Below are 25,707 nucleotides of genomic sequence, written 5' to 3'. Positions count from 1 at the left end.
AACCTGTTATCAGTTAGTATTCCTACATTAACACTTTTTATTAATCATAGCCCGACCAGTTTCCCTATTGGTTAATAATGCACAGTTTCTCAGTAAGCTCACTTTGGAAAGAGCAAAAAAAACCCAGTGTTTGCTCCTGAAAATTCTCCGAGAAGTGTTACTATGGTTAACTAGGAAGGTACACTTCAGCTGGGCAAAATACCATTCAAAAGCAGAATTTAAATACTGTCCTCAATGTTCAATAGCCTTTAAAAGTATTTAAATTTCTGCATATTCTGATTTGCAATTGATGCACTTTTTCCATAGGAAAAACATGCACATGAAAAAAAAAGGTAGCAATGTTTAAAAGGAAGTATTCAGTTATGTGGAAATGACCATGTGTGGTTAAAACATGTTGTGCAAGTGAAATAAGCATGAATTTCATAAACCAAGGGGTGGGTCAAATGCACATATTCTTGGTACATTTCAAGATCAAAATGTCTCATGAGCAAGCTCATCTGTGGGTTGTTCAACCTGCAGATAATTGACGACTGAGCCGTGGCATGCAGCACTAGGAATTCAGCTTTCCAAGCCAAGGCAAATATTATCCAACCTCCCTTCACATTTATTAATCCTTAATTTTGAGGGTTTGAAATGCAACAGGTCTTTGGTAGACAAACTTCAAATCAATGTAATAAGAACAGTTAGTGTAAGCAATTTAAGAGATTTGTAAATTAATGGGAGCTCCAGCACGTACACACATGCAGTCTGCATGCAGTTGGATATTCCTGATTAGATTAGATTCACTACAGTATGGAAACAGGCCCTTCGGCCCAAGAAGTTCACACCAACCCTCTGAAGAGCAACCCACCCAGACTCATTCCCCTACATTTACCCGACTAATACACCTAACACTACAGGCAATTTAGCCTGGTCAATTCACCTAAACTACACATCTTTGGACTTTGGGAGGAAACTCATGCAGACACTGGGAGAATGACAACTGTGTGTGGAGTTTGCACAGAGGTGGGAATTGAACCCAGGTCCCTGGCTCTGAGGTAGCAATGCTAACCACTGAGTCACCATGCTGCCCTGTGACAGGTTAAGTAACAGGAATTAAGGGTTAATTAAATGGTTAAGTAAATGGACTTTTAGCAGTTCAAATCACAAAAGGAGGTGCTTTTTAAAAAAAATCAGAATTAAGAGATTGTAGTTTAGAATTACAAAGTTCTAGGGAACAAGAGTGTTAAATGGGGAAGTCAAGTCTAGGGAAGCACTTAACTTCCACATTTATTTAATGCCACAAATAAGGGCTTTGAGCCTATCACAACATGAACACAAATAAAAATTCTGGTCCATTACGTTGCTGAAGTGTTAATGTTACAGGAGCATTCATTGCAAATGATGAAATGTGACCAAGTTTAAAGATGTCTGGTCCTAAGAATAAAAAAAAGGCCGCAAACACAAATCGTCAACGCAAATTGTCTATAACGCAACTGATCCTGTTTCTAAAGCACAAACTTTTAAAACACGTTGGCTATCACAATTGCATCACCAAGACTAAGTGCTGACTTGCTCACTGAACAGGTAAGTCTGTTTGCAGATGTTACATCATCGGCACGTTTCTGGTAAAGTGTTAGTGTCCTGTTCTGCTCACTATTTATATGCCCCAGTTGCTGAGGTGGGTGGGATCATTTACAGTTTCATTTTGGTGACTGGGTATAGGGCCTAACTCTACATGTTTGTTAACAGTTCTGGATTGAGTGGCAGGCCTCCAGGCATTCCTATGCATGTCTTTGCTTGACTTATCCTAGGATAGATACACTGTCCCAGTCAAATTGGTGTCTTTCTTTCTTTGTGTGTACAGACACAAGTGATAGTTGATCACGTTTCTTGATGGCTAGTTGGTGTTCATGTACCCTGATCACTAGTTTTTTTCCTGGTTTGCCTTTTAATGTTTGTGGCAGTCTTTAAATGGTATTTTATACATAAGTGGCGTTTGTTGTGGGTATGGAATCCTTGATATGTTAAGTGCTATTCTTATTATGCATTTTTGAAAATATTAGGGCAGGGTGGCTTAAGAACACAACTATCGTGTTAAAGAAGAGCTACCTGTATGCTGTCTCAAATAAAGTCTTCCCTTCATAAAGTGGGCTGGTTGATCTTAAATTATCTTTTCTGCTTTCCCAATCAAGTTCAGCTAACTTTGGTATACAAATAATTGGGACTGTTCCTGATCTGTATAGTTTAGCTACTGAATGGATAAGCTCCAAATCAACAGAAATTCAGTGAAGACCACTCAATCTTCATGCATATGTGCAACATATGATCAGCTCGGATTTTGGCAAGGAAACACCTGTATTATTCTTTCCTAATGGCACCATATTCTACACTAATGATTTCACAATCAACTTAGATTTGTGTGAACCATTTCCTGTGATGCCTGGCTACAATAACTAGATGCTAGAACATTTTCTTTTACAAGCATGGTAGACTCATTGCAGTCTGCACCCAGGGCACAACTGAACACTAATCTCAAGCATTTCTGAACTTACACTCCCTATGTCCTACTCCAGAAAGCCAGTTGAATGGTAGTGCCAAAGCCAATTTTACTTAAAAAAAACATTGCAATGACATAGCTTAACTTAATGTGTTTCAATACTTGTCTCAAGTGAAACCCCAGTTAACAATCTCCATTTACATAATAGATATGGATGTAACATACTTGCGATCTCTTTCACTAAATGCATTTCATTCAAGTACATAAACCAGTTCAAAAATTATTTCTCAAATAACTGAATTGCATTTATAAATACACTATTTCATTAATTGAGAAGATGCTCATCATCAAGTAGAGCCACAGGTAACTTCTGGCATGCAGTGCGTTTACAACATGTACAGCAAAACAACCAATTACAACATTACATAATAGTTTCTCAGACCAGTGTGTCAGCTATATCAGCTGAGAATCACTTGAAATTTGGGAATGTTTACTTTTAAATATTGCAATTTAAACCAGGTCTTTGGTTAGTATTGAAACTTAAACTGATTCAATACAAAGCACAACACCAATTTCTAATGCAGAGAACTGAAGTAAGCTCGGTTTGTGATTTAAAAAAAAGAATGCCATCTATGTCTTTATTTTTGCACATTTTGGATAGTTCAGTGTGACAAAGTTAGTTATTGAGGCACACATTTCTCCCATTCCAAATTGCCAGTTTTAAATACTCTACAGCTCGCAATCATGAACCACCGAAAGAGCTCCATTGCTCAATTTGAACAAATTATACATTGCAGCTCGATCAAGCCAAAAATTAATCTCGTCAATTAACAAGGATATTAAAATCAGTGGGAACAAACCATTAAATAGACCTAACAGTATAACAAATAGAAAGCAGGAAACACCAACTGAGCTTCGTTCAGAGGTTCACTGAAGATGCTACCTAGTATGGTGACAAAATGTCTTAAAATGAACCTTCCAGCTCAGCAAGCAAACATACCTCCAGAACCTCAACCTGAGCTACAAAACCTTCTCAAAACATAGCAGCCCTAACAATCATAATGGAGTGCAATACAAAGCTAATCGCTACTACACTTGTCCAAATTCAAACACTAATTTCTAAGAAATGACTGCCCCAACTCTTTGGCTTTGGATGGTCCACCAGTTCAAGGACAAGACAGAAATTACTGGTCTCGGGGAAAAAGGGAGTCAAGGCCGATGTTAATTCATGACTGAACTGAATAGCAAAGCAGGAGTGAGGTGGTCTGTTCCTGTTTATATTAAATTACATTATTTATAGGTGGTACAGTTACATATGTTTCCATAAAGTAAAGAAATTTAGCCAGGTTATCTAATTAGCATTTGCAGACCTATCCAATACCAATTCACATAAGCTGCAAGGACACTGTGCATTGCCCAAATTACAATAGGTTATCAAAAAGAGCATCAATTCAGACATCTAAGACTTTGATCTCCGTTTTATTCCCTTGCCCAAAGTTTGAAATGCCAAAAGTTTGACTAAGTTGTTGGAGGGAATCCTGAGGGACAGGATGTACATGTATTTGGAAAGGCAAGGACTGATTTGGGATAGTCAACATGGCTTTGTGTGTGGGAAATCATGTCTCTCGAACTTGATTGAGTTACTTCTTCAAAAAAACTAAGATGATTGATGAGGGCAGAGCAGAAGATGTGATCTATATGGACTTCTTTGTGTGTAACATGCCCCAACACACACAAAAGAAGTTGCATCAAGACACTATTCAAAAGGGCCACAACAGACTGCAGTACACCAGAACTGCAAAAAAAGAAGAACACCTATACAATGTATTTGCCAAAAACAGATACCCGCACAATTTCATCAACAGATGTCTAAGTGAAAGACAACGGAACGAGGACGTGCCACACTACCATACATCAAGGGCATTTCCGAACTGACAGCCAGACTACTGCGACCACAAGGACTCATAACACCACACAAACCAACAGCCACTCAGACAACAACTCAACAGAACGAAGGACCTGATACCCAGCATGAGCAAAACCAATGTAATGTACAAAATCCCATGCAAGGACTGCACAAAACACTACATAGGACAAACAGGAAGACATCTAACGATCTGCATCCATGAACACCAACTAGCCACGAAACGACACGACCAGCTATCCTTAGTAGCCACACATGCAGACGACAAGCAACATGAATTCGACTGGGACAACACTACTATTATGGGACAAGCCAAACAGAGAACAGCCAGGTGTAAAAATTAGTAATATGACAAGCATGAAAACAATTTACTAATTTGGATTTGCTTTGAACTAAAGACTACAATCTTTTCTTTCATGTTTCATGGGCTGAAAATTAATTTCACAATGCTTTCACTGTAATGACTTACACAGTACAGACGACTAGCTGATGTTGAAAACACATTACAATGAACTCCAAATAGCTTAATCTATCAAAGGCAGACTGAACAGAATATTTTACACAACTGGAACACAAGTCATGCCAGGGCTTTCTCAAGGCCAGTCATGGAACAATTTTCCATACAAGAGTGCAAAATGCCACAAACTTATTAGTGTATGCTTTGCTATTTTAGAGAAGGACAAAGTGTCTAACCTTCTGCATCCAACATCTTGGGTATATCCAGGTGCGTCTCAGCCACTTCAAAGGCATTATTCAAGTTGGTCAGTGGATCATCCTAGGTACAATAGGAAAAAAGGTTCCAAAGATTCAGCTTTTAAAAATGTTCTATCACATTGGCAAGCATTCATTTTGAACAAAATAAATATACAAGGACCCACAGAACCCCAGCTTCGAGAACAGATCTAATATAACAACATGTAGTGATTAAAAAGTCAGAGAAAATTTTGTTTTTCACCTAAATCTTATTTTTCAACTGGAATCTTTTAAATTTTTACATACCTTCCTCAGCTTATCGTAATCAATAAGTTCTGGTCTGTGTCTGTGGATGAGCGCATTGAATGCCAAACCATCTTTCCAACTGGACACCAAATCAGAAACAAAACCCAATATTAGAACAGTTTCATTTTATTTCCTCAATGTATCAACTTCCAACATTTCAACTAGGATTCCTTAAAAAGAGAAAGGGATACCTCATCTGTATTATATTACAAAAAAGCCTCAATTTTATTTCATACTGTTGAAGCAGCTTGGAATGTGACTAATTGAAACTGCTGTAATAAGAATTGTTCTGCAAGATATGGAAAGAAGAATCAGACCTACAGGTTATCACTAGTCACTGGAATTTTAATGAAGACAAAATAGTAATTAGTTCATGCAGAAGGTGGTCTTTCAGCGAGTTGTCTTTTCACTAGCAAATTAAAATGCTCAGCACCAATCTAACTTCCTGTAAATGCGCCCATTTAGTTAGTAACAATGTAACACTTTCCCAACTGCTTTAATCAGCTTCCACCTTACTTCCAGCCAGTGCAGCCAGTGTTTTTCCTATACTACTCTCCCCGTCGCTTCTTTTGGAAAAAACCAAAACTGTGCTCTCAAATTCTCGACCAGTTTACAAATGGGAACAATTTCACCCAACCCACTGTCCAGATACCTCATGATTTTGAAAACTTGTATGAAATCTCTTCTTTGCTCTAAGGAAACAGTCCCAACTTCTCCAATCTTGCCTCATAACAAACTTCTCATCCTTGGAAACCATTGCATATCAGTTTTTCCATTCGCATAAATAGAATTCCAATTTCCAAAAAAAAACTAAACTATGGCCTAAAGCAGATGATTCTGAAACTAGATTATGAACATTTGCTCTTTTAAATGGAATTCTGGGGCAAAACATAAATCACCCAAGTCACTAGTAAAACATTGATAGATAAACCTTGCGCAGGATGCAGACCTCATTATCTTTGGAAAGGCAGTGGCTAACAATCCTCCAGCATAAGGAGGGTTTATTAAGAATGCATCTGTTCTTCATACAGCAGTGTTCTGTAATGGTTTTGGGACATTTTCCAAAACAAAATCCAGAGCGAGTTTTGAGAAGATTTGTAGCTCAGGTTGAGGTACTGGATGTAGGTTTGCTCACTAAAGTTGAAAGGTTCGGCTTCAGAAGTATCGTCACCACACTAGGTAATATCATCAGTGAGCCTCCGGATGAAGCACTGATGGTATGGCTCACTTTTTATTTATGTGGTTAGGTTTCTTTGGGTTTGGTGAAGTCAACCCCTGTTCTTTTTCTCAGGGTTGGTAAATTGAATCCCAATCAATGCATTTGTTCAGAGAGTTCCAGTTGGAATGCCATGCTTCAAAAATGGCATTCCAACCGGAACACACAACAAATGCATTGACTTGGATCCCATTTACCACCCCGAGAAAAAGAATGGGAAATGTCACCAAACCCAAGGAAACCTAAACAAATAAAAAGTGAGCCATACTACCAGTGCTTCATCTGGAGGCTCACTGATATTACCTAGTATGGTGACGATACTTCTGAAACCGAATCTTCCAGCTCAGCTAGCAAACCCACATCCACAAATCCGGAGATGACAAAAGTCCAACTGGATATCAAAACTGTGTATAACACTAAAAAAAGATATCCAGACAGGAAGATCTTTAGAGGAGTGGATACAATTTAATAGATAGGTGCAACTTTAGTTATAAAATAAGAAATAATGATAATTTGAAAAATTCAAGATGCGTGAGGACAGATACCAATGGGTTTAATGACAATTCTTTGATCACGACCTTTTAGATCTTGCACAAAGACAATGCAGTACTTTGGGCTTTAGATAGACAAGCACAGGAGACATGATAAATGTATTCAAGATAACGACAGTGGTTATTCATGGGCATCACCTCAAGTACAAAAGACATTAGATTGAACCCAGATAATAAACAAAAGACACACCAGAATGAGATAATAAAGCTACAAGGAGGCCTACAAAATACAATTTCCAGTTGAGCAATGAAAGCCAACAGTGATTGTGGTAGTTCTCTAAAAAGCTATTTAAAAAAGGTGAATAGTAATTTAGAATAGGGAAAACTTAATTCCTCTTTTAGGGTAGTCAGTGACAAGTCTTCAGCACAGGAAGTAGTTTAAGCATATACAGTTGCATTCTAAGAGAATGAGTAATGCTTGAAATAGAACATTTTTTTTAAAAACTGTCTTTCGAGGATTGGGGGAATGAACAAGAGCTTAGCCCCTGTAAAACAATATCCATGTGCCAAAAGATCTGCAAAAGAACCTAGCAAACTTGTAGGGATTCCTATAGTGTCTTACAACATTTGAGAAAACCAGTTCACAAATGCAATACTTGTTAGAAACTGCAATAAAATAAGAGCACATTCATGTCCTTTTACGCAGGATTATTTTATCCTTTAGTCATTAGTAACATTTAAAGAGTTCAACTGTATCAATGATTTCTTTTAAAAAAAACAGTAAACGGTGAAACCTAGACAAATAAAAAGCAGGCCTTACCACCAGTGCTTCACTGGAGGCTCACTGATGTTACCTAGTATGGTGACGAAACAGCGTCAAAGAGTCAGAGACGTACAGCATGGAAACAGACCCTTCGGTCCAACCCGTCCATGCTGACCATCTACCCCAACCCAATCCAGTCCCACCTGCCAGCAACCAGCCCATATCCCTCCAAACCCTTCCTATTCATATACCCATCAAAATGCCTTTTAAATGTTGCAATTGCACCAGCCTCCACCACTTCCTCTGGCAGCTCATTCCATACACGTACCAGCCTTTGTTGTGGTTCTGTTCGCCGAGCTGGGAATTTGTCTTGCAAACGTTTCGCCCCCTGTTCTACCAAATTTTGAACTTACCAGCCTCTGAAAAAGTTGCCCCGTAGGTCTCTTTTATATCTTTCCGTCTCACCCTAAACTTATGCCCTCTAAGTTCTGGACTCCCCCACCCCAGGGAAAAGACTTTGCCTATTTACCCTATCCATGCCCCTCAATTTTGCAAACCTCTAAGGTCACCCCTCAGCCTCCGACACTCAAGGGAAAACAGCCCCAGCCTGTTCAGCCTCTCCCTGAGAGCTCAAGTCCTCCAACCCTGGCAACATCCTTGTAAATCTTTTTTGAATCCTTTCAAGTTTCATCTGAAAACAAACCTTCCAGCTCAGTGAGCAAACTTACACCCACAGTGGATTATATTAGAAAAGGTGGTGACATGGACAAATGGCTGACATACCAACATTTCAAATGGTGCTCAAGTTTCGGCTTTAAAAGAAAAGCAAATTAACACCAAAGTCAAAAGTGAACACAAGAATTCAAATTAAAATAACCAAATGGACAACTGGAGCACGTTCCAAATATCACCACGGTTGAACTGTAGCCTTGCTGTACCACAATTTGAGGAAAGGTATATTGCACATAGCATAACTTCTTCACAGCAGTGACCGTCGTGACAAATGCTCAAAACGGTAACTACTATCTCAATTTATTTGCTTCAGGGTGTACAGAAATGTCACTATCATGGATAGAAGATTACAAACTAGCAAGACTGGCTGTGGAAATAACTGGCTACTACAAGACCATTAAAAGGGGAAATGCATCACTAATTCAAGCTCAAATCAATTTCCTGCTATCACCATGGAAAATGTGATATTCACATGCTGCAACCAATACCTGATGTGGAAGTTCTGCACATTTACATTCTTGTATGGTGCAGTCTTTCTCTGGCACCATAGCAGCAATCCCTCCTTGGCAGAGGTCTCTAGAAAAAGGAAAAATTTGGCAAGGTAAAGACAAGAAGAAATCAAAGTACTCTGCGAAGCAGCCCCAAAGCACTTCGTAGCATGTAAGAATAACAGGCATCTTAAGAGATCACACCCAGATTAGCAAACTAATTCAGAGCAAAATTGCTATCCAGGATCATCTTGCTTCCTGTTAACTTGCAGACCCCACAGGATACTACACGTCAAATACCACCTGGCTCTCAACAATTAACGTGATTCTGCCAGGAAGCAGTTCAAAAGCATCGCTTAATCTGGTGTGTGTATCAGTCGCATTGTAGCTAAGAAAGGATAATAATTCCATAATAAAGCTCATCAATGATTACTGTGTGCAAGTTGATAAACTAATTTCTGAACATACAGGCCAACAGCTGCAATCATACAGCATCATACTATCAACTAGCTGGTTTTAGAAACAAAGCAACAAGCATATTTCATGCATTTTCAGATTCTTGACTTCTACAGGTCAACTTCCCCACTTCAAATGCATTCAAAAATAGGTGAACAAAAGATTACAGTATCTACACTGGAATACTAGTCAGTGAGACAAATGATCATGATTAAATCAAATCTGCCTTAAAGTAGTCAAAGAAAGGTTATTTATCTTTAATGCTCACGTGATACAGCCAGATTTGAAGTTATTTCATCTGTTTGGTGAAAGTAATCAAGTCCTTAATTTCTATTGTTTCAAAATATTTAAATACAAATCTGAGTCAGTGATCTCAGTTGGTTGGATGGCTGGATACCTGGTTTGCAATGCAGAATGACATCAACAGCACAAGTTCAAGTCTTACTCTGGCTGAGATTACCATAAAGGTCCTGCCTTCTCAACCTTGCTACTCACCTGAGGGACACAGTGACCCTCAGGTTAAACTCACTGCTAGTCACCTGAGAACGCAGCCCCATGGTCTACTGGGACTGTGGCAACTTTGACCAAATATAAATCTACTGAATTTTTCATAGAGGATGGATATTTTTCCGTTTTGCTACCAAAAGCCCATGTTAAACATTTGCACTGGGCATGGGTTTCCTCCAGGTCCTCCAGTTTCCTCCCACAATCTAAAGGTCTGCAAGTTAGATGAATTAGCCATGCTAAATTGCCTATAGTCTTCAGTGTTTCACTCTAGAAATCTGGTTGTGTTTGGGACGGTTTGCTTTCTGGTTACAAGTTTACTCACTGAGCTGGAAGATTTGTTCTCCGACCTTTTGGCACCATGCTCACCAACATCAGTGAGCCTCCATTGAAGCACTTTCTATTGGTGTGTCTTGGTCTGTTGCAGTGGGTGATATCACTTCCAGTTCTTTTTCTGAGTGGTTAGTAAACAAGGCCCAAATCGACATGTTTGTTGATGAGTTCCGGTTTGAATGCCAGGCCTCTAGGAATTCCCGTGCATGTCTTAGTTTAGCCTGTCCCAGGATGGATGCGTTGTCCCAGGTGTCCCTCTGTCAGTGTTTTAAGGCCACAACTCACTGCAGCACCCAGGAACTACAAGATGCTGAAGTACTATACAACATACTCTAGAACAACTGGTACCCGATAAGCATTCTGCCAATTCTTCCACAACAAACCTAAACAAGATGACACAATATGCCCAGAAACTCTAGCCACACTACCATACGTCAAAGACATCTCAGAGCTGACAGCCAGACTGGCCCCTCGACATCATGGTTGCCTGCAAACCTACCAACACACAAAACAGCTTGATGAAGCTAAAGGGACCCTGTACCAGCAACCAACAGAATACACATACAAAATACCCTACAAGGACTGCAACATACATTACATCGGACAGACTGGTAGAAAACTAGCCACCAAATGATATGGTCAACTAGTATCCTTTCACACAGACAATGAGGGACACTACAACTGGGACAATACATTCATCTTGGGACAGGCTAAACAGATTCCTGGAGGCTTGGCATTCAAACCGGAGCTCCATCAATAAACACATTGATTTGGACCCCATTTATCGACATCTCAAAAAGAGCAGAAAATGATATCACCTACCACAACAGACCAAGACAAATAGAAAGTGGGACAAAACACCAGCACTTCAGAGGTTCACTACTTATGTCACCATGTTAGGTAACAAAATGTCTGAGAATAAATCTTCGAGCTCAGCGAGCAAACTTACAACCTGAATGCAAACTGTCCCAAATACAATCAGATTTTTAGAGAGTTAGAAGAATACCTTTTGAACAAAACTATCCTAACATTTCAGAATTTGCAGAGCCTAAATAAGGCAAAACCATAGCCAACAGCCCTGTTGCACTGCAGGGGGAGGGGGGAACACCTGAAAAGGGAGCAAGAACGCAAATAACTGCTGTGCTAATTCACTTTGCGACATCCTTTACCCAACTTGTACATGCCCGAAGTTAAGAAATATCCCACTATTTTCAACTCTAATACCATGCGTGGTGTTCAAGGTAGCAGAAAGAAATCAGTTCCATGGGCACAATAATCAGGCTAAAGAATTTAAAGCCCTAAGCAAGCACCATTAGGGGCTCATGTTCCAAAATGAAAATTTGTCCTTACCCTCCACAGATATGTCTTGAATAGCAAAACGAAGTATGATTGTCCAGATCATACCTAGGGTCATCTTCACATTGCCATCCACAATTTCTGAAAATAAAACATATCTGAAAATTGTACTGTTTTTGTTAATCTGAAATAAAATCTCAGCTGAAACTGATATTTCAAAATTAGAACTGAGTAGAATCAAAATATTCGTACACCACTTTAAACTCTCCATTGAAAACAAGCTGCACAACAGAATCCAAACCTCAATCCTAAGTATTTCCCTGATCACAAGCTATATCCCTAAAATGTCCCCATTTACTTGACAACATTGCTGCATAGTTATTACATACTTGCTCAGTATGCATGTAAATCTACATGTGGTAATAGACCCAAAAACCCAGTAATTTGAAGTTTCTAAATTACAGATAGAGCTGCATTACCATTTTTGAACAATTCAGTAATAATCAAAAACATTAATATTTTACAAACTACTGTCAATACATCTTTATCAGTGCTCAATTCCTTGATATGTACAGCATCTCAAATTTTGCATCCAATAGCTCATGTGGCCAGATTACTATGAACTTGACATACACCATGCCACTGTTTCCATACATAAGGTCACTTTACATCAAGTAAATAAGTCTTGTATACTTTTATCACCAGTAGTCACAATGCTATTATTTGCTTTGTAGATGCAAGCACATTTCTTATCCATGTTTTAAAAAGTGCTTAATCATGACAATAAACACCTTTAACCTCTAGGTGAGCAAAGTGCCCTCTTTGGTATGGAAAGCCTTGTTTAGAGTTTATAAACAGCTTTGCACCATAGTTTGCAGGTTTTAAGCCTCCTTAGTGCAACTGAATTGTCCACCAGATGAGATGTGGTAACAGGCATGTGGTAGCTAGATTAGATCAATTCTTTATTTAAAAAGAACAGTAGCAAGCCTTCTATTACAGGCCACTACATACTTCCAAGGAGTAGTCAGAAACCTTTCATGAAGGTTTGCATTTTATAAAGAAAAAATGCAACAGAACTATTACCATGCACCACAGTAACAATGGATGCATCACAAAAGGAGAACATATTTACAGATGTTATGAGAAGAACCCTGTAAATAAAGGAAAGCAGGCTCTCCAAAGGAATTAAAATTTGGCATAGAATTCAACTGTTGAAAAAAGTTCCAACAGATTAGCTGGGACAGAAGCAAAGAAAGTCAAAAAAAGGAAATCTATTAAGTGCTTTCACATTCAATATACAAGAATGGAACAACTGTAGTCAATCATACCAAAAGAAAATCTGCATTCCGACGAAGGTTTTACCTCATCAGAAGGGAAAGGGAATCATTGGAATTATAACTAAAAATAGTTTGGCACATCTGCTTTGCATTTTAAAGAAAATTGTAGATTCTGACTTCAATCTAATTTGAACCTATTCCATAGGGGTATTTCACTACACTGTCGATAGGTACCACGTTTTAAGTGAGATCTTTAACTAAGATCTCACTGCTTATTGCTGCCACTCCAACTTTTTGCCATCTAGAACAAATTTAACTGTAATCTGTCTTCACTCGTTTGTAGGACTTTTGACTCAGAGTTGGAGCTCAGATTTAAACTTTAGTCTCGGACTGGAGGACATTCTAAAGCATCAACCTCAATTAACAAGGGGAGCTGTATTGGTGGGACATGTCATCAGGCTGATAAACATATGCTCTGCTGACTTTTAGAAAGATATTACAGGCATTATAGCATTATTGAAAGGGCACAGGAGTTTTCCTAGTAATTTGGTCATGTCAATTCTTCAAATAACTGGTTACTTTTGTCATTTCTTTTACAGGATCTTAGTGTAAAGTGGTTGCCCATTTCTTCTTCTTTTAACCAAGTAAAAACATTCCTAACTGGCTGTGAAGCCCTACTTGGTGACGTCAAGTTTTATAGAAGTACAGGGTAGCATAGCATAGGAAGCAATTAGGATCACTGCTTCTGCGCTGTATTTTTGCTTTTCAAGAACCAGAGCCCCATTTTCCCTCTGCACCAAATTGCTGCAATTTTATTTCCTCCAATTATTTATCCAATGTAATTTCCAAATCCTAACCATTGCATGAATGTTTCTCATATTACTTAGTTTTTACTAAACATCTTAAAAATTACAAATTCAGTTATCATTTTTTCCAGCCATAACTGGTTTAATTATCCAAAACCCATAATTTTAAAAATTACTAAAACCAATCTTCGACCCTCTCCAGTTTATTCACACAGCTGAATTCCTCCAAGTGGAGCTAATCTACTTTCGCTAAAGGCTTCACATCCTTCCTAAAGTGTGATGCCCAAAACTGGATGCAACATTTCCACTGGGACTGAATGATGTATTTTGTGTGGATTGATTTTGCAAAAATGTTACAAAGATGCAAATCTTTTTTTACTGGTACTGGCAAGGGACAGTGTACAAAAATAAGGACAAGAGGCATCATAGTTCTTTGAAAAATTTCATAGACATTCATTCCTAACTCAAAGCTGCTAGATGAAAAGTTACACTTTGCTGCAAGGTGAAAAAAATACTGGGCCCAGGTCATAGTGGAATATTATTACTACACACTGCCCTCTAGGAAGTTGCAAATCACAAACTGTCTTTTAATATGCGTTTACCAAAACTCAAATTTATAAACTTTCCAATCAAAAGGACATTTGGTATTCAAAGTTTAAAATTATAGCATTATTGTCAAGCTCCATTGTCTTGGCTGCATGTCCAATTACAGCTAGCTAACCAATATAAAGGACCAGTATTTTGATGAATAGATTAATGAACATATCTAGCTGCAGGCAACGTGGTAAAGCATATTTCCATGGATAAACTTATATATAAAACACCTAGGGTAGATGGGATTATGGAATTTGGGACACAAATAGATGAATTGCACACTTCTTGAATGGCCTATTGTCTCTAATTCACAATTTTGCATGCACACAAGTATTTTTTCTTACCTTCTGCCCCAATGGAGACAAGTTTTACTCCTTTGGATGCAATGAAATCCAACGCTTTATTGACATTGTTTATTTTATGCACCCTCATTTTCCCACGCTCTGGTTTTGGTAATCGCTCTCCTAGAAAGAGAAAACATTGTACATTTTTTTTTTTTACTAATCTCTTGGATGAAATGACAAAGCCATAATTCTGAGAACCTACTTTAAGTTACAACTCCAGTGAAACAGTAATACTAAAAAGACTTCAGTTTCAGATATTGTAATTTATTTGATGGATTAAATGACCAAGGGCATAGCTAAAAAAACAAAACTTATGAATATCAAGACTTACGAGCCAATACCAGAATTCAAAATTAAGACTTTACTGCGGTGGACATTTGGTGGATACAGAGGATTATAAAGACAACAGTGAAGACCTAACACTAGGGAAAGATATCAGCAAGAAAATGTTAGGATACATTTGAACAGATAGAAACAGGGAGTTTTGAGAAACTCTGTAGCTCAGGTTGAGGTTTTAGATGCAAGTTTGCTCGTTGAGCTGAAAGGTTCATTTCCAGATGTTTGGAAATGAACCTTTCAGCTCAGCAAGCAAACCTACATCCAAAAAAGAGAAACAGGGAAAGGCTATTCGGCACTTTGAGTCTGCTCCTTTACGTTTGGCCATCTAACTCAATCCTTTGTTCACAATTTTACCCATACCCTTCAATCTCTTTAGCCCCGACTACATCCATAACTACTCCTTCTAAACCCCTTCAATGTTACGGCCCCAGCCACTTTCTGTAGTAGAGAATTCCATAGATTCCCCAATCTCTAGGTGAAGAAATGATGCAAGTTTAAGAAAATCCCATCAGCAGACTAATGACAAATGCAATGCTGGACAATAACAATTATGTTACTTAAATTTCATTTCAAATCTAAATTCAGTCATAATTTAAATATACTTAGTTCAATTCAGCAGTAGTCACTGCTAATAATCTATCTAGTAAGACGTGAAACTACTTTAGAGTTCCAGCTTCAATTCCCGATACTTGTAGAGTTAACTGATCTCAATAAGGGTGGTAATATTTTTACAAATCACTATCTAGTAATCCAGCTAGAATTATGCATATGCAGGCATTTATAACAGGTTTCAGCTTGCCTGATACTACAACCAATTTGAATATAGACAGTCTCCAGGGTGCAACTGGGTTCGATTGCAAAATCCATTCGCAATTCAATTCATACATAAGTTGGAACACCATGCAGGGAAAAATAAGTAGCTGGTCATAACTAAGGCAATGTTTTGTCTAGTCTTTAAAAATTACACTTCCGTATGCAATGTTTGTAAGCCAGATGAATGTTCATAAATTAAGGAGCCCCTGTTGTCTGAAGTTCAATAATTAGTGTTAACAAACAGTAGCCACTTGTGCAAGGTACACAAAGACATCCAAGGACGTCAACTGAAGTTAAAATTTTGAAGGCAGTCATTTGCTGAATTCCTCCATCAGCAAGGGACAAAAATAATGCCTTCTAACCAATCCTGCACAAAAATTCCATTTGTAACATTTTTGTGAAAGGAATCACAGCAAGATGTATTTCAATATCTCTTCGTTCTACTATTTTCTTTTCCCTCTACTCCTGATGCCTCTGAACATTTTAAAGAGCTGTGGCTAACATTATAAAGGAGCATAGGACAGAAGGAAGTAGTCATCTGGTCCTTCAAGCCTGCTCTGCCATTTGATAAGATCATGATTGATCTGATTGTATTCTCAACTCCACTTTTCAGTCAGCCTCCATAACCTTTCTCTATCTAGCAAAATCCTGTCCCCCTCAGTCTTCATTGCAAAGTAGCTATTATGGAAAGGCAATTATTAACTATGAATCACATTGCTAACCCGAGAACAGGAAGATGTGGCCAATATTTCTATCAGGAATCTAGATACCAACTGGCCAAAATCAGTAAACCTGGCATTGACTGGAGCACACAGCCACCAGCACTGAATCATCCAGGAAAGGAGCGAAGTTCAATAATTCTTTATAAAAAAGTGCTTTGAAAAAGATGAGAAGTTCTAAAACAACAGAAACACTTTGAATTGCAACAGAAAGTCCAGACATACTATTCACTTTAACTAGATTATGGATTTCTGAGAAATGTCACAAGCATTGACATTAAATCTCTATTGAACAAAACATTGAAATTAAGCAGTGATAATGTAAAAGTTAGAACTTGTATAGCATAAAAAGCCTACTAAATATCCTAAATATCTAAAAGCATTGTTTAGTTCTACAGAGACCTTGATTTAAAGATCACATTTTGCCATACGTGACTGAACTCAATAACAGCTCATAATAGCCTGTCAGTTGTTATTTCTCCTGCTTTGATTAAAGTACGCATTGACATTGATCATACCATAACCAAAAGCCAAGTGAACACTAGCGTAGTGATTATGAAAAAGAGAAGTCTAAAATATTTGCAGTTTAGCTCTTTGGGCTAGAATTTTAAAGGTAATTAGTTGTACAAGATAATAGCATCACCATTTGTATTTGAAGATTAACTTCCACGATCCTGTTCAAATAAAATATAAAATCAGAAAAAGGAAACGCTCACATTCTTTGAATGTGAAAATATTGGGTCCAATAGCATGAACATGACATTTTAAGCAGCCTGGGCGTGATTCATTCTGAACTATACACATCTAGTCAATTTGCTCAGAATAAAATCAATCGCAGTTTTAAAGCCAGTCATGAGGGAGTAAGTCAATTAAAAGTTTCAACAGAAGGAAAAAGGAAGTGTGACCATTCAAACATGGTAAGAGTTTTCTTTATCAGTGAGTGAAAAGACTCCTGTAAGGCTGGAACAGGTTTTTTAAAAGCTGTTTGCTTTTGCAGAGTTTGCTTGCCCTCACCTGAAATCACCTCCAGTAGTAGCATAAGTTTAAGTCCATCTCTGAAATCTTCTTCAATTACTTCAATCTGTGTCCCTGCTTTACGCAAGTGAGAGTTGCACCATGCTGTAAAGGTCTGTTAAAAAAAACAAGAACTCACATTCAGGCCAAGAAATTATAAAGACGACTAAAAAAAAAATGGCATAGACATCAAATAAATACTTTAAAAATCAGTCTCGACAGCAAACAGACAGACATTGTGGAAAGCGTGGGAACCAAGGGACAAATGAAAATGAGGAACTTTACAGGTAGGAGCATCACAGAAATGAATGGGACTAAAAGTAGCCAAAACCCTTGGATCAAAATGCAGTTTAGTGAGCGAGCTGGTGAAATAATGGAGTAATAATTAATTCCATTGTACATTTCTTCATGAAGTGAAGCATTACAAGCATAAATCTTGAGACAGTTATAACTGACTGAGTTATAAACATTCAATTGAAACCCCAATTTGTGCCAATTTGCAATTAGCCATCAATTCACACCAATGCCTGCACCCTCCAACTTTTAAGAGGTACAATAGAGACTATGGATGTGTTCGCTTTGATTTTAGATCTACAGCAGAGCCATTAGATTAATAATAAGACTCCACTACCCTCAAAAACAAAACAGCAGCCAGCAACTCAGTAGTAGGGAAAAATGCTACAATTAATAGAAGCCTACAAATCTATACTTAAAACTGTGCCAAATTTATGAAAGGGAAGGTGACTGGAAAATATAACTAAGTTTGGAAATAGTGAAACTATAAAACATTTATTAGAATTGTAATAGTACAAAAGGAGGCCATTCAACCCATTATACCTGTACTAGCTCTCAAAAAAAAGTTAACCAGCTCATCCCACTCTCCAGCCCTCCAACCTCACTTTCAAATTATACTCAACGCTCCTTTGAAGCTTCCTGTGCAATCTGCCTCCACCACATTCCCAGGCAGATTCCAAATCCTAACACTAAAGTTTCTCATCTAACTTTTTGTTCTCTTGCTGAAAATCTTGAAATTGTGACCCCCTAGTTACTGACAAATAATATTTTTTGGCAAAAATATATACTAAAAATGCCACAAAAGTAGCAGCATTAATTGAGAACCAGTTAATCAAAGTGGAAACGAGAACTAAAAAGGTCACTTTCAAAGTGGATTGCAATAATTGAGGTATCAAAGCATCTGTGCATGTGTCTTATTTATAATTTTGATCAATAACTTCGATGAAAAGATTGAACACAAGACATCTTGTTTGACAAATTTTAGGTTTTAAAAAGTCAGTATGGAGGATGATGCAAAGATGTAGAAATGGGATTATGGGTAGGCTTGAGTGGTAGGGTCATGGTTAGAATGGATATGGAATCTGTGGAGAATGATTATCTACTGTGAAAGGAAAACTAGACAGGTAGGATTTTTTCATTCAGAAAGACTGAAAAATTGTTATGTTCAGAGTTTTGGTGGCTTTGTACAAGAATGTGTTAAGTACAACAATCAGGAAGGCAAATAAGATACTGCTTTTATTGCAAGGTGAATTTCTTTATTCATGTAATCCAACTGCAATTCCAGGCCACACCTGGAATACTATATGGAGTTTGTTCTCCATCCCAAAGACGGATGCAATTATCTTACACTGCAAAGGTTAACAAGATGGATTAATGGGTAAGGAGGTTGAGAGATTGAGTAAGCAAACAATACAGCACTGGAATAGGCCCTTTAGCCTAAGGTTGCATGAACACAGTTCTAGACTACTAATCTTTTGCAACATCCTTCTATTGCTGTCTATGATTAAGCCAGTTCTGTATCCACTTTACCAGCTCATCTCAGACCCCATGCGACTTCACCTTTTATATCAGCCTAACATGGGGGAGCCTCAAAAGTCTTGTTAAAGTCGTATCCCTTAGCATTTAGGATGAAGATATTTTGTATTTTTTTTAAATTGGAGGCATGGGTCTAGTACAAGGTGGGGGGTGGGGTGGGGGTGGGGGGTGAAGAGAAGAGGGGAAACTGGTGAAATCCACATTAATCCCACATGGTTGCAGGGTCCCAAGGTGAAAGATGAAGAGTTCTTCCTCCAGGCGTCAGGTGGTTAAGATTTGGCAATGGAGGCGGTCCAGGACTTCCATGTCCTTGGTGGAGTGGGAGAGAGAAGTATTCAGCCATGGAAACTTGCGAAGGACCTGTTTTACATCCTCAAAGCCAGTGGCTGACCACTTTAACTTCCCATCCCACTCCAACAAGGAGGTGCAGGTCCTGAGCCTCCATCACCAAACCCTAACCACCCAACACCTGGAGAAAGAATGCTTCAACTTCTGCCTTGGGACCCTGCAACCTCACAGGACTAATGTGAATTTCACCAGTTTCCTCATTTCCCCTCCCCCGCCCTATCCCAGACCCATGCCTCCAACTCCGTACTACCCTCTTGTTCTGTCCATTGTCTTTCCCACCTAGTCGCTCCACCCTCCTCTCTGACCTATCACCTTCCCACCATCTACCTATCGCATTCTCAGCTGCCTTGCCCATAGCCCCACTCCTCTCCCATGTATCTCAGCTCTCCTCAGAATGGGTGTCTTTAGTGAAGTGGAAGTTGAAGTGATTGGTTCGTACACACAGGCCAGAGATTAGATTAGATTCCCTGCAGTGTGGAAACAGGCCCTTCAGCCCAACCAGTCCACACTGACCCTCCAAAAGGAGTAACCCACACAGACCCACTTCCCTCTGACTAATGCATCTAACACTATGGGCAATTTAAACACAGTCAATTCACCTAACCTGCAGATCTTTGGACTGAGGCAGGGGGGGGGGGGGGGGGGGGGACCGGAGCACCTGGAGGAAACCCACACAGACAGGGAGAACGTGCAAACTCCACACAGACAAACAGTCGCCCGAGGCTAGAATCAAACCTGGGAACCTAGTGCTGCGAGGCTGCAGTGCTAAACATCGTATCACCCTTAAAATCCCTGACAGTTTGCATTTGGTCTCACTGATGCAGAGGAGAGTTGAGTGTGTGGTGCTGGAAAAGCACAGCAGGCCAGGCAGCATCCAAGGAGCAGGAGAATTGACGTTTTGGGCATAAGCCTTGCCCACACTCCATCAGGAATGAAGTAGTGTGGGAAATGGAGGAGGTGCGATTGAGGGCACCGTTGATTGCTGGGGAAGGAAAATGACACTCCTTGAAGTAGGCAGATGTTTGGGATGTCCTGGAATAGAATTGCTCATCCTGAGAATTGGGAGTAGGTGGTTTTGTAGATGTCGGACTGTGGTCAGTCACCAGATATGGAGACAGAGGTCCAGGAAGGGGAGGGAGGTATCAGATAGACCAGGGAAATATGAAGGTTGGGATGGAAGATGTTGGTGTGGTGAATGAACTGTTCAAGCTCCTTGTGGGAGCAAGATGCAGCACCAATAGAGTCATCGATGTAGCAGAGAAAAAAAAAGTGGCGGTGGTGCCAATATAGCCACAGAAGAAGGACTGTTCCACATATTCTAAGAGGCAGGCATTGCTGGGACCCATTGCCTTATGATACAAGATCAAAATTTCTTAACTGTTGTTTTGTCTTGTGTTGGAACAGAGGCTTTGAGAGAGTACCAAGCTGTCTACTGAAAGCCCCATAAAGTAAATAGCTAGTGATGCCTTGGGTTTTTTTTAAAAAAGGTAGGTGGGAACAACAGAAGCAGCCTGTATGGGTGGGGCAAGCTCCCAGAGAATCTGAATTTTTAGCTTTCATTTTAAGCAGCAATTGCTGGGGTCTTGAAGCTGGATTTGGAAACTGCAGTATACCTCTTCATGCTACGCCGATTTGTTTGTTTTCCCCTCCTGGACTGAAGAATTGCCTGTATGACAACCTATTTTACTGAATTTGCCTTTCGCCAAGTGTGTGTTTATGTGATGTTACTATATTGGAACAGTTACTGTTTCATAACAGAATAATACATTTATTTAGCTAAGTTTACCAATAGAGTTTGGTTATTCAGCTTTCTTTTGTATTTTAACTATACTGTAGGAATAAAAGGTGTTTCTTCAAATCTGCTACTTTGACCAAAAATGTCTGGCACTTGTTTAAAAAATAAGAAGTTAGGATCTAGGCTTTCATAAAATGTTTGGGGGTGTGGGGTTTGGTCAATCACAAAATGGATTATTTCTCAAAAGCAATTTGTGAAAAGGTCTCGCATTTATATACTTTCCAACATCTGTGTCAAAGCACTTTACAGTCCTTCATTTCACGTAATTAAAACACAACTAACATTAGCAAGCACTGTTGAGTGACTGTCTGGGGTCTGCACATTCTTCCCATGTCTGCATGGGTTTGTGCCAGGTATTCCAGTACCTTCAGTCCAAAGATGTGCAGGTTAGGTGGGTCAGGCATGCTAAATTGCCCATAGTGTTGTTCAGGGATGTGTAGGCTGGGTGGATGAGCTGTAGGAAATGCAGGGTTTCAAGGATGTGAGAATGTGTCTGGGTGGGATGCTTTTCAGAGGGTCAGTGCAGACTCGATGGACTGAATGGCTCCTGATGAGCACTGTGGGAATTCTTTGATTCTATGACTAAGCAAAATTCCCTAGATCTCCTCAAACAGTATTGGAATATTTTACATTTATCCAAAAGCAGATTTACAACATTTAGTATTTCCTTTTTAAAGGTGGCATCTTCAGCCTGAAATGGTGAGTACTTTAGAATCAGACGAGGATCCTGTGCTCTCTGCAGAAGGAACTAAAATTATATCCATTTGACTCAAATGGTGAGTAATGTGCTTATATACCCTACACCAAAAGGAAAAATTAAACCACAATATTGTAATGGAATTTCACCATTTAATTTGGCTTCTGAACAACATGCTGGATCTGATTTTGATCCAACCTCCGTTGCCTTCAGATGAGAACAATAGGCCTTGTATCCGGTTTCCTACAACTAAAACGTTTTGCCAAGACATTGGAGGTTAGCAACATAACTTCACAATGCAAGAGTACAGTCAGGAATTGGCCTGATCTAATATGAATGAAGGGGATTGAAAAATTATAGTTTTTGCAATAATCCAGCAACTTTGGTAGTTTTTCCCCCATGGCACTATTAGAAACCTACATCCCATAAAATTGCAATGAGACAATATCCATTATCTTTTGGAGAAAGTGGGTGTAAACAAATTTGTTTGGGCACTCAAAACATTCAACCGATCTTGAAGTCCAAAATGTCTGTGTAAATATAATAGTATCAATGCACATGGGCTTTTCAGAACATACAGGACAGAAACAAGCCAACTGACCCAGACAAAAAAAAATTAAAGAATCCCTAGTGTGGAAGCAGGCTATTTGGCCCATTGAGGCCACACTAACCCTACGAAGAGCATCCCACCCAGATCCACCTGCAACCGCTGTATTCCCCATGGCTAACCCCACCTAGTCTGCACACTGGGCAATTTAGCATGGCCAGTTGACCTAAACAGCACAGCTTTGGACTGTGGGAGGAAACCAAAGCACCTGGCAAAGGAACCTATATGGACACAGGGAGGATGTGCAAACTCGACACAGACAGCGATCGGAGGCTTGAACTGAACCCGGGTCTCTGGAGCTGAGAGGCAGCAGAACTAACCACTGAGCTACCATGCCACTCATCCTTCTTTATAATTAACATAACTTCTGTTTCTATCTCAAGTGCTCATCATCCTGCCCTCAGCTACTCACTGTGGCAGTGTCTCTCGCTTACAAGACTCGAATGGTAAGAATGGTTTGTGGCAAAAAGACAGCTTTAAAAATACATACTAATTATAAAGCAACACTAAAAAAGGAATAAAGGCATCCAACTGGTTTGCTCATAGTATAAAAGTATGCAAGTATAAAAACTGAGTTTTTATACTCAAGCCCTGGAAAAACATTAAACCGAAAAGCTCAAATTAACCTGAACAGTTTTCTTTAAAGAAAGCGTGATACTCAAGATGCAGAAAATTTGATCATGAAGCTATTTGCCAAAATGTTCTGAAGATATTTTAAAATAAAAGTAGTCACATAGTTGAGTCAATAGTCTAACACCATTAAAAACATGGTGTTAGTGCTTGATAAAACAGCATCCGAAATGCTGCTGCATAGCAACTTAGTATTTTTGGGATCCTGGTCTCATAACAGTTGCACTTAATTGATGGTTACAGGTCAGGAATATCTCAATTTTAGATCCAATTAGCAGATCTTAAATCAAAGCAACAATGATGTACATGATCTCAAGGAGATTCAGCTCAAGAAGGAGACTCAGTGCAAATATCCTTCCTGATCAGCACCCAGCTGAAGTGCAAATGTAAACAGTGGAGAACACATTTAGGAGTAATCAACAACAGCTTTGCTGGCCCAGTGTACTTCATTTATTGCCAAATGAAGTGTTAAACAGGGAGTAAATATTCAGATTGATAGCTGACTGACCTTGTGAAAATGTGCAATTTTAACATGTTTTAAATGACTATAATTCTACAGTGGAAATTAATTTGCACAGATTTGTTAGAATTTTCAGTGTACACAAACTACCCTCACTGCTTTTGTGAACCATATTCACAAAAGTAATCTCTGTACAAGTGCATTCATAGACAATAGAATGATGCACAAAAGGACCCCCTCTTCAAATTTGTACATACAGGTTTACATCTGAACATTAATTCTTACAAAACAAGGAGATCAGAGTAAACAAACGATGCCTTTAACAGAAAATGGGAGCAAATTATGACAAGTTTATGAACTGGAAACACATTTCATCTAGCTTAGTTAAGCTACCACTCAAACAACATTCTTTGGTGCTGAGGCTTTATTCAAATGAATGCATCTAGTCAGTTTGGATGTTTTTACATACACAGAATACCTTTTAGTAAAGTGACAGAAGCCACAAATTCAGCTCGTATTTCTGATTAGACAAGAGGACACTACAGAATGTTTAAATAATTAATTATACATGGTAACCATCCGAACTTCTGTAATATCCATAGGTTACAGTTTGAGAGGACAAGTACTGTATTGCAACAGCAAGCAAATGGCACTAACGTTAAGCAGATTTAATCAACACTAGCACAAACAACTGAGGCATCTTATACAACAAACATCCTAAGCATTAAAACAAGCTGTGGCACATCCATGCTTAAAACTTATTAAAAATAGGTAAAATAATCCTAATTACTATCCCCTTTTCAGTAGTAGGATGAAATAATTTTTCAGTTATGATATTCAGCAGTGGCTATGTATTAAATCAGAGCCCTTAAGCCAAAATTTGAAAAATCACAACATAGCAGTCCAAAAGTCAAAGAATACTTTCAAAACAAAATATCATTACAATTTTACTGGCCTTGAGCAAGTGTCTGAGAATGATTTCACTGCCCCATTAACTGCATCTAATCAAAAACCAGTGTTTTAAGTAGAAGCAAAACAACTTGATGTTACAAATAATGCAAGTGCTCAAGAAACCATTGCACTTGTTTGCTACCTTAGTCTTGTAGAGGTTTTATAAATCTGCTTATATGATACTACACATCATTGGAGCAGGTGGGACTTAAACCTGTGGCCGTACTCAAGAGCTACAGACTCTTATAGACTGAGGGAAGTGGTCAAGTTTAAATTTGTTAATGAAGTGGATTCATGAGAAAACAAGTATCTAACCAAAAATGTCTGTGGAGATAAGGCTAAAATAATTCACGTTAAACAGAGGAATTTCTGCTTTTGAGTCATCAAAATCAGTCTCATGAGGACATTCTGCGTAAAGCCAGCTATTGTCAAGTGCGAATGAGGCTTTCAAATTCCACAGCTCTTGTTTCAGGTCTTACTAACTTTAAATTTCAGACAATGCAGCTCTGAATGAAAAAACAAACAACAAAATCTTAAGAGTTCCACACTGCACATCTCCACTGCAGAATTATAAAAGGTGCAAGACCCTAGTTTAATAAATAAAAATTTCCTTTGACAGCATCCACAGTATTCCAACATTTAAAGTTACAGATAGGTGTAAAATGCAAGAATAAGCCTCAGAAATGATAAAATACTTAAACAAAGTTATATTAGGCTTCCTTGTGCAAAGTTAACAAATCAAAATAGAACTAATCTGCAGTTCCTTCCAATCAGTGTATGATAGTGTTCGTGTGCTCAGCTG

At 38.7% G+C, this 25,707-nt stretch overlaps 1 protein-coding gene across 5 annotated transcripts in view; it reads right to left on the bottom strand.

Annotated features, from left to right (window-relative positions):
• The window catches only part of LOC140454623 (alpha-actinin-1-like), a 108,182-nt gene that overhangs the window by 36,100 nt on the left and 46,375 nt on the right, over positions 1-25,707 (bottom strand). For all 5 annotated transcript variants that reach the window (XM_072549522.1, XM_072549521.1, XM_072549523.1 and 2 more), the window contains exons 2-7: positions 17,588-17,702; positions 14,703-14,822; positions 11,736-11,822; positions 9,093-9,180; positions 5,403-5,481; positions 5,097-5,178 (exon numbers count right to left, since the gene is read on the bottom strand). In XM_072549522.1, the coding sequence (XP_072405623.1) occupies positions 5,097-5,178; positions 5,403-5,481; positions 9,093-9,180; positions 11,736-11,822; positions 14,703-14,822; positions 17,588-17,702 (571 nt within the window). The remainder of the gene's footprint in view (positions 1-5,096; positions 5,179-5,402; positions 5,482-9,092; positions 9,181-11,735; positions 11,823-14,702; positions 14,823-17,587; positions 17,703-25,707) is intronic.

This window comes from Chiloscyllium punctatum, chromosome 29, assembly GCF_047496795.1.
Source record: "Chiloscyllium punctatum isolate Juve2018m chromosome 29, sChiPun1.3, whole genome shotgun sequence".
NCBI classification, from domain to species: Eukaryota; Metazoa; Chordata; class Chondrichthyes; order Orectolobiformes; family Hemiscylliidae; genus Chiloscyllium; species Chiloscyllium punctatum.
The sequence above is the reverse complement of the archived record's forward strand: the minus strand, read 5'-3'. Positions and strand labels throughout refer to the sequence as shown.